General features: G+C 41.9%; 1 protein-coding gene across 1 annotated transcript; it reads right to left on the reverse strand.

The window, feature by feature from the left end:
• Positions 1 to 6,463: 6,463 nt before the first annotated feature.
• On the reverse strand, positions 6,464 to 7,188 carry LOC138890454 (uncharacterized). Its single transcript, XM_070173841.1, has 2 exons — positions 6,796 to 7,188; positions 6,464 to 6,589 (listed from the first exon to the last, which is right to left on the reverse strand). Exons 1-2 carry the CDS (start codon positions 7,186 to 7,188, stop codon positions 6,464 to 6,466), a joined length of 519 nt encoding a protein of 172 aa, XP_070029942.1.
• Between the last annotated feature and the right edge of the window lie 3,123 nt (positions 7,189 to 10,311).

A 10,311-nucleotide genomic window follows, 5' to 3' on the forward strand; every position in this document is an offset into this window, starting at 1 on the left:
GATATTATTTTGGGTTGACCAACTCCCCAACAATGTTCATGCATTTGATGAACATTGTATTTCAGCCTTAAATCAACTTGTTTGTTATAGTATTCATTGATGATATCCTGGTGTACTCTCGTAGCCAGGAGGAGCATGCTAAGTATTTGAGGATTGTGTTGCAACAGTTGATGGAGGAGAATCTTTATGCCAAGTTCTCCAAATGTGAGTTTCTGCTTAGTTCAGTGGCGTTCTTGGGGCATGTGGTGTGTAGTAAGGGGATTCAGGTGGACCCGAAGAAGATAAAGATGGTTTAGAGTTGGCCTAGATCGTCCTTAGCTATGGAGATTCAGAGCTTTCTTGGTTTGGCTGGTTATTATCGTCATTTTATGGAGGGTTTCTCGTCTATTGCATCACCCTTGAACAAATTGACCCAAAAGGGTGCTCCTTTTAGGTGGTCAGATAAGTGTGAAGAGAGCTTTCAGAATCTCAAGACTGCCTTGACCACAATGCCAGTTCTAATTTTGCCTTTAGCTTCAGGCTTTTATACAGTGTATTGTGATGCTTCTTGGATCGATATTGGGTGTGTTTTGATGCAGGAGGATAGAGTGGTTGCTTATGCTTCGTGTCAGTTGAAGACCCATGAGAAGAACTACTTTGTCCATAATTTGGAGTGGGTTTCCATCGTTCATGCATTGAAAATTTGGAGGCATTATCTCCATGGTCTGTCTTGTGAGGTATTTACAGATCATTGGAGTCTCCAGCACTAGTTTAAACAAAAGTATCTACATTTGAGGCACCAAAGATGGTTGGAGCTGCTAAAGGACTATGATATTACTATTCTGTATCATCTTGGGAAAGCCAATATGGTGGCCGATGCCTTGAGTAGGAAGGATGTGACTATAGGGAGCCTTGCATTCATTCCTGTTGGTGAGAGACTGCTTGCAGTCGATGTTCAGGCCTCGGCCAACTATTTTGTGAGATTAGATGTTTCGGAGCCTGGTCGGTTTCTAGCTTATATGGTTTCTCGGTCTTCCTTATTTGATTTCATCAGAGAGCACCAGTATGATAATCCTCATTTGCTTGTCCTCAAGGAAAAGGTTTATCGCGGTGATGCCAGAGATGTTACTATTGGGGATGATGGGGTGTTGGAGATGCAGGGCCGGATATATGTGCCCGATGTAGTTAGGCTACGTGAGTTGATTCTTGAGGAGACCCACAGTTCACGGTATTCTATTCATCCGGGTTCCGCGAAGATGTACTAGGACTTGAGGTAGCACAATTGGTGGAGAAGGATGAAGAATGATATAGTGGGATTTGTGGCTCGGTGCCTCAACTGTCAGCAGGTAAAGTATGAGAATCAAAGGCCGTGTAGATTGCTTCAGAGGCTAGAGATTCTAGAGTGGAATGGGAGCGAATCACCATAGATTTTGTAGTTGAACTTCCACGGACATCGAGGAAGTTTGATGCTATTTGGGTGATTGTGGATCGGTTGACCAAGTCCGCGCAATTCATTCCAGTTGGGACTACTTATTTTCCAAAGCGGTTGGCTGAGATTTACATCCGCGAGATTGTTCGCCTTCATGATGTGCCAGTGTACATCAATTTAGATCGAGGCACGCAATTTACATTGTAGTTTTGGAGAGCCGTGTAGCGAAAGTTATGCATCTAGGTTGAGTTGAGTACAACATTTCATCCTCAGATGGACAGATAGTCCGAATGCACTATTAAGATATTGGAGGACATGCTATGCGCTTGTGTTTTTGATTTTGGGGGTTCATGGGATCAGTTTCTGCTGCTCGCGAAATTTACCTACAACAACAACTACCAGTCAAGCATTCAAATGGCTCCGTATGAGGCTTTGTATGGGAGATGGTTACGATCTCCGGTGGGTTGGTTTGAGGCTAGGCTATTGGGTACTGATTTGGTTCAGGATGTATTGGAAAAGGTTAAATTGATTCAAGATCGGCTTTGCACGGTGCAGTCTAGGCAGAAGAGTTACGCCGATTGGAAGGTTCGTGATGTTACTTATATTTTTGGGGATAAGGTTCTTATCAAGGGTTCACCGATGAAGGGTGTTATGAGGTTTGGAAAGAAGGGCAAGTTGAGCCCTCGGTATTTTGGGCCATTTGAGGTGCTTTAGAGGATTGGAAATGTGGCTTACAAGATTGCCTTTCCATCTACTTTGTCGAGTGTGCATCCAGTATTTCATGTTTCTATGCTCCGAAAGTATGTCGACGATCCGTCTCAGGTTTTGGATTTCAGCATGGTTCATTTGTATGGTGATTTGACTTATGATGTGGAGCCAGTGGCTATTCCGGGTCAGTAGGTTAGAAAATTCAGGTCAAAGGATATAGCTTCAGTAAAGGTGCAGTTGAGAAGTCAGCCAGTGGAGGAGCCTACTTGGGAGACCAAGCGGGAGATGCGGAACACTTATTTGAGACTCTAGGTATATTTCTAGACCCGTTCGAGGACGAACGTTTGTTTAAGAGGGGGAGGATGTAACGACCTGACCGGTCATTTTGAGAGTTGTATCCCCACTCCCCTATTTAGTGCTTATTTTGTACTTTATAGCTGTTATGTGACTTGCGAGGGTAGTCGGTTCGGGTCCAAAATAATTTTGGAAGGAATTGAGACACTTAATCTGAAGGTCGAAAGCTTAAGTTGAATAGGTTAACTGGATATTGACTTATGTGTAAATGACTCTGAAATGGAGTTTTGATGGTTCCGTTAGCTCCGTTGGGTGATTTTCGATTTAGGAGCATGTCCGGATTGTGATTTGGAGGTCCGTAGTTGAATTAGGCTTGAAATGACGAATGTTGGATTTTTGGAAAGTTTGACCGGGAGTGGAATTTTTTATATCGGGGTCGGATTTTGATTCTAGAAGTTGGAGTAGGTTCGTGGTGTCAATTGTGACTTGTGTGAAGAATTTAAGGTCAATCGGACATGATTTGATATGTTTCGACGTCGTTTATAGAAGTTGGAATTCCTTAGTTTCCATAGGCTTGAATTGGGGCACGATTCGTGTTTTTGATGTTGTTTGAGGTGATTTGAGGGCTCGAATAAGTTTGTAACATGTTTTAGGACTTCTTGGTATGTTTGGTTGAGGTTCCGGAGGCCTTGGGTTGATTTCAGATGGTTCACGGATCAAAAGTTGAACTTCAGAGGTTGTTGAAGGCTGAGTTTGCTGGTGTAATCGCACCTGAGCTTTGATAGCAGGTGCAAGGTGTGTTGCGCAGATGAGAAGTTTAGAGGGGTGTGAGTAGGGGGTTGAAGTTGGTGAAGGATTTCCCGCACCTATGTTGCCGCAGATGCGGTGATGGGAGCGCAGAAGCAGAAAGGAAGCTGGGAGCTGGGTCCGTAGATGCGGCTTGATGGCTCGCATGAGCGAATTCGTAGGAGCCGATTAGTGGGCTACAGGAGTAGAGGAAACCGCAAGTCGCTTCTGCAACAACGCAGGTGCGGTTTCCACATAAGCGAAAGGACTGGGCAGAACATATAAGTTCAAGGGTTTGCAATTTTTCTTCATTTTGGAAATTTCAAGCTCGGTCTAAGGCGATTTTTGAGAGGGTTTTTGAGGGGATTCTTGAGGTAAGTCACTTGTGCTCATTTTTATTCAATAATCTTGTTTCCCATTGATTTTTCCACCTAGATTGTGTGGTTTTGAGGTGAAATTTGGGGGTTTGAGGCTAGGGATTTGAAAAAATTGATTTGGGGATTTGAGTGGCATTTTGGTGTCGAATTTTGGTAAAATGGGTATGGTTGCACTCGTGGTTGAATGGGCCTTCGGATTTTGTGACTTTTGTTGGATTTCGAGATGTGGGCCTGGGGCCCGACTTTAGGTCGATTTTTGACTTTTGATTTATAACTAAGTATTTACTTATGCAATTGATTCCTTTATCCCGTGTTGGTTGCATCACATTGTTTGTGGCTAGATTCGAGGCATTCAAAGGCTATTTCGTGAGGCAAAGGTGTGTTGGAGTAGAGATTTACTCGGATTGAGGTAAGTAACACTTCTAAACTTGCCCTAAGGGTTTGAAACTATCACGCCTCAACCTCGGGAGGCACGACCGACGCTCAATCAAGTGAACCCAACTGAACAAGCCTTCTTGACACCTTCTACCCAACTCACTATTATCAAGAAACCTTGCTCTCATTTGAATTAGACAGTAGGAAAGATCGTATATGAAACATTACTAGTTCATTTTATGTTACAATCCTCGAACCATAGTTATATTCCCAAAGCATTATACAGTTACAGTTTAGAGGAAACAAGAGTTTAGAATTACAACATAGTTTAATGATCCATCCAATACCCGAACATAACCCACACAAACGTCTATAGAGCCTCTAAAGATACAAAAGACAGTTATGACAATGCCAACAACAAGGCCCCGGCTATACCTCAAAAGTAGAAATTTATAACAAAAGACATGCTGCGTAACCCCTGAAAGAAGAGGGGCTCACCAAGATTGCTGAGAGGAGGATGCTCCGCTACCTACGATCGGCACTGTCCGCTATAGAACCACCTACATTCATTCAAAAATGTAGTTCCCCCGGCAAAAGGGACGTTAGTACCATGGAATAGTACTAGTATGTATAACTAAATACCATCTTATTAGAAAGAACAACCATACAAGAGTAAAGAAATCATAAGGACTAACAAAGCTTCAAACAATCGCCACGTCATCAAATAAAAGGGTTCACATAGCTTTCACACAATTTCCATAACTTTAGGTTAGGGCATTCCATATTGTTGCATCATCATTCACAATACCACCGCTTTCATTGCCTGGAGTCCAATTACGGCCCGATCGGCTAAGCTGCCTCATTTGAGACATATACCTCAATCACTATTTCATTCTCACTTTTCGGTTTCAATTATCAACATAATACCACCATGTGTGTAGCATGGCGTCCGATCACGGCCCAATCGGCTAGGCCGTCTTACCAAGACGTTATCCTTTTCCATTAGTCATCTCGCTTCAATTTTTGGTTTCACATATATTAGTTCATCGACACTTGAGGCCATACCACATCATGCTTGGCACTAGACCACATTCCATAACTCACGTTTCACATTATTCCCATTTTCAACATTAACCATGCCATTTAAGATCATAGGCACATAAAAGAGCAATTCAAATTGTAAGCATGGGGAGAATTTTACATAATTTGGCATAACAATCTCAATTTAAACTTGACTTCGAATCTAGGCATTTTAGCACATAGTTCACATCTTTCGCACATTCTCAATTTATCAAGGATATCATATTGTGCACATTGAAACACACCTTCCACATATAGTCTTGCAACACCAATTCACTTGAAATAACAAGCACACCATCTATAAATTTTCAGACTTACAACATTCATATGGACGCCATGGGAGCTCAGTTTCTAAGAAGAGGGGGTTAAAGCCATACATACCTCAATAGAGCTTTCCTTAAATTCTTACAATAATTCTGGAACTTCCAAGCAACTTTGATATATTTTATGAGAATTACAAATTGAACCAAGAATTAGAGACATGATTAATATTCTAGCTCATTTGAGTATAGTATCAAGCATCTAATGTGCATTGTGATTTTAGGACCCCAATTTGTGAGAGATTTTTATCATCTTACACCCCAATTGCTATCTTTTTAGCTCACACTCTCCCCATACCCTATTATCATTTATGCATGCAAGATAATCAATCCTTATACCCATGAACCCACTTGTTAATCACTTATTTTAATAGAAATTTTGAAATCATAGATTAGGGCACAAGTTCTTACCTCTTAGGATGAAGGCCTAGCAAAATTTTACTTGAAAGTCTTTAAAGATTTGGGAAAGGATTGTAGTGACTTGGTGAGAGTTAGTTTCTCTCTCCCTCTCTCACTCTATTTGCAGTAAAATAGCATAAAAAGGGTCTAATGAGGTGTTTTTAATGGGATGAGGCCAGGTTTTAAAAGTTAGAAAATAGGAGCCTCGACACAATCTGCGATCGTATATGCGATCGCATAATGGACATACGACCCGCAAAAGGGACCGCAAAATGGCCCCCAAAACCTGTACAAACTTCCTGGGTATGCGACAAGAATGCGGTCCACATACCTGTTCTGCGTCGCATAATGTACCGCAGAACTGCCCCTCGCAAAATTCCAAGAAGATTATGCAATGACTATGCGGCCCACATATTGATTATGTGATCGCATAATTGGCCGCATAGTTGACCTCAAAATTAACCATCAAACTGCCTCACTCTGCGGAGACTATGCGGTCCGCATAGCTATTATGCTATTGTATAATGGACCGCAAAAATACGCTTTTCTAAAAAACATTATTCCTTAACTTTTTAATGCACAGAATACGAATTTCCAACACATATTCCTAACTTGGCACTACGTTATATCAGGTTTTTGAGCAAAAATTTTCACGGGGCCTTACATCCTCCCCACTTAAGATCATTTGTCCGCGAATGAGGATCAAGGTTCACTCATTAGCAATCCTTATGCAACTTCAGCTTTTTCACATCATGAAACATATCAACAACCCCAAATTTGGCTAACTCCCTAAATTTCCAAAAAAATTTGCTAGAGTTTTCTTTGTATCTAGGCCTATCCACCTGTCAGAGAGCCCCAGAAACATATCCTAACAGCATATACACAATCCATAGACATGACATAACTTGTAAAGACACCAACCATGGCTGTATGGGCAACATATAACCAAAATAGAACAGTTTTATATAGACCAAATCAAAGGATTCAGAGTTTATAGGAACCAAATTCATAAAAGCTATTACATGACTATACAAACAAATGTGGGTACTTTTTTTTTCATATCTTCCTCGGCTTCCCAAGTGGCTTCTTCAACCTGCTGGTTTTGCCAAAACACTTTCACGGAGGCAATTTTTTTGTTTCTCAACTTCCGGACCTGCCTGTTAAGAATGGCAACTGGAATTTCTTCATATGATAGTTCTTCATTAACCTCAATGGTTTCAACTGGCATAATAGTGGACAGATCTCCCACTACCTTCTTCAACATAGACACATGGAAGACTGGGTGTACTAATGACATCTCGGGTGGTAGCTCAAGATTGTATGCCACCTGAATGATCCTCTGAATGATTCTATACGGTCCGACATACCTCAAACTCAATTTTCCTTTCTTTCCAAACCGCATGATAACCTTCACGGGGGAAACCTTCAAACACCCAATCATCTTCTTTGAACTCGAAATCTCTGTGACGAACGTCTCAATAAGACTTTTGGCGACTATGAGCAGTTTTCAACCTTTCCTTAATAATTTTGACTTCTCCATGGGCTGATGCACAAGGTCCGACCCTATCAATTCAGTTTCTCTAACCTCGAACCACCCAATGGGAGACCTACATCTTCTACTATACAACGCCTCGAATGGTGCCATCTAGATACTAGCATGGAAGTTGTCGTTATAAGCAAATTCTATGAGTGGAAAATGGTCATCCCAGCTACTTTTGAAATCAAGTTCACAAGCACGCAACATGTCCTCAAGCGTCTGAATAGTCCACTTCGCTTGCCCGTCGGTCTGAGGATGAAAAGCTGTACTAAGATTTACCTGCGTACCTAAACCTTGCTGAACTTGCTTCCAAAAGTTGGCCATGAACTGAGCCCCCCAATCAGAAATGATTGAGACTGGAGTGCCATGCAACCTGACTATTTCTTTGATATGCAATCGAGCATACTGTTTCGCTGTGTCAGTAGATTTAACTGGCAAGAAGTGAATTGATTTCGTGAGTCGATCCACGATTACCCAAATTGAGTCGAACTTACGTGGAGTGCACGGTAACCCTACCACAAAATCCATGTTGATCATTTCCCATTTCCACATTGGAATTTCTATGCTTTGAGCCAATCCATCGGGCCTTTGGTGTTCGGCCTTCACTTGCTAACAGTTCAGACATTTTGCCACAAAGTCTACCACATACCTTTTCATGTTGCTCCACCAATAAACTTCCTTAAGATCATGATACATTTTCATAGAACCTAGGTGTACAAATACCTGGAAGTGTGAACTTAGGCCATGATCCTCTCCTGAAGGTCGTCAAGCCATCAATATATGGAACACATAGGCGGCCTTGGTACTGTAGGGTACCATCATCCATGCCAAAGAAAAAAGCTGTGGTCTTGTGTTTGTAAATCCCCTTCTTCAGCTATGCTAACAATGGATCGTTGTATTACTTTTCTTTCATCTCCACTACAAGCGATGATTCAGCCCTATTCTACATAATCACTCCTCCTTCACTAGAGTCCGCAGGGCGAACTCCTAAACTAGCCAACTGGTGAACCTCCCAGGCCAACAACCTTTGATATGCCTCCAAATAAGCCAAACTTCCCATAAATTTCCAACTAAGAGCATCCGCCACAACATTGGACTTTCCTGGGTGATAGAGAATATCGATATCATAATCCTTAAGTAACTCTAGACATCTTCTATGTCTCAGATTCAACTCTTTTTGTTTAAAACTATATTGAAGGCTCTTGTCGTCTGTAAATACATCCACATGGACCCCATACAAATAATGTCGCCAAATCTTTAGTGCAAACACCACTGCCGCAAGCTCTAAGTCGTGGGTTGGATAGTTCTTCTTATGATTCTTGAGCTGCCTAGAAGCGTATGTTATAACCTTGCCGTGTTACATTAACACACACCCAAGCCTGATCCTCGAAGCATCACAATACACCATAAATCCCTCTGTACCCTTTGACAGGGTTAATATCGGTCCTGTAGTCAATCTTGATTTCAATTCCTGGAAGCTCCTTTCACAAGCATCGAACCACTGGAACTTAACTGCTTTCTATGTCAATATAGTCAATGGAGAGGCAAGAGTAGAAAATCCCTCCACAAATATTCTGTAGTACCCAGCCAAACCTAAGAAACTACGAATCTCTATTGGAGTGGTAGGTCTAGGCCAATTCTTTACTGTTGCAATCTTTTGAGGATCAACCATAATCCCTTCCCTAGAGACGAGATGACCCAAGAACGTAATAGATTCAAGCCAAAATTCACATTTCGAAAATTTTGTATACAATTGATGTTGTCAAAGAGTCTGTAGAACTGCCCTAAGATAGTTAGCATGGTCCTCCCAACTTCGGGAATACACAAGAATATCGTCAGTGAACACTATCACAAATGAGTCTAGAAAAGTCTTGAAGACTCGATTCATAAGATCCATGAAAGCTGTCGGGGCATTTGTTAGCCCGAAAGACATCATCAGAAATTCAAAATACCTATACCGAGTCCTAAAAGCTGTTTTTGGAATATCCTGCTCCCTTATCTTCAATTGATGATACCTAGACCGCAAGTCAATTTTTGAGAAACACGTAGCACCTTGCAATTGATCAAACAAGTCATCTATCCTTGGTAGAGGGTATTTATTTTTGATTGTGACTTTGTTGAGTTACCGGTAGTCAATACACATCCGTAGCATCCCATCTTTCTTCCATACAAACAAGACCGGTGCGCCCCACGGTGACACACTCGGCCGGATAAAACCCTTTTCTAGCAAATCCTTCAGTTGCTCCTTTATCTCTTTCAATTCTGCCAGTGCCATTCTGTAAGGTGGAATTGATATAGGTTGCGTGCCTGGCATCACATCAATCCTAAAATCAATCTCCCTGTCTGGTGGGATCCTAGGGAGCTCATCTGGAAAGACATCCGGAAATTCATTCATAACTGGTACGAACTCAAGGCTAGGTGCCTCGGCATCGGTGTCTGTAACCCTAACTAAATGATAGATACACCCCTTCTTGATCATCCTTGTGGCCTTAATATAAGAAATAAACAGACCTTTAGGCACTACATTATCTCCTTTCCATTCAACAATGGGCTCATTAGGAAACTCAAGCCTCATAGTTCTAGTCCGACAATCAAGTTTGGCAAAACATGAATAAAGTCAATCCATTCCCATTATTACATCAAAATCGACTATGCCAATTCAATAAGATCGGCCATGGTATCCCTACCACGCACTGTAACGACACAACCTCTATAAACTCGAGCAACCGTAATAGACTCACCAATTGGAGTAGATACCGAGAATGGCTCATGAAGCTGATCCGCTTCTATCCCAAATTCTATGGCAACAAAAGGGGTAACATAGGACAAGGTGGAATCGGGGTCAATAATTGCATACACATCATGAGATTGGACAGTTAGAATACTTGTAACAACATCTGGAGAAGCCTTTGCAATCTGGCGACCACTCATAGCATAGAACCGGCTGGGTTCTCCCGAACTCTGTGCACCACCCCTAGCTGCACCACGCCCCGCAGGTGCTGGGGTACCTCGAGCTGGAGAGGGGGA

This window comes from Nicotiana sylvestris, chromosome 4 (genome assembly GCF_000393655.2).
Source record: "Nicotiana sylvestris chromosome 4, ASM39365v2, whole genome shotgun sequence".
Lineage (NCBI taxonomy): Eukaryota > Viridiplantae > Streptophyta > Magnoliopsida > Solanales > Solanaceae > Nicotiana > Nicotiana sylvestris.

Coding starts and splice junctions, on each gene's coding strand:
- LOC138890454 (XM_070173841.1), bottom strand. CDS start 7,188: ATGATTGGGTGTTTGAAGGTTTCCCCCGTGAAGGTTATCATGCGGTTT. Junction 6,590..6,795: donor AGGAAGATATGAAAAAAAAA/GTACCCACATTT, acceptor GCTCTCTGACAG/GTGGATAGGCCTAGATACAA.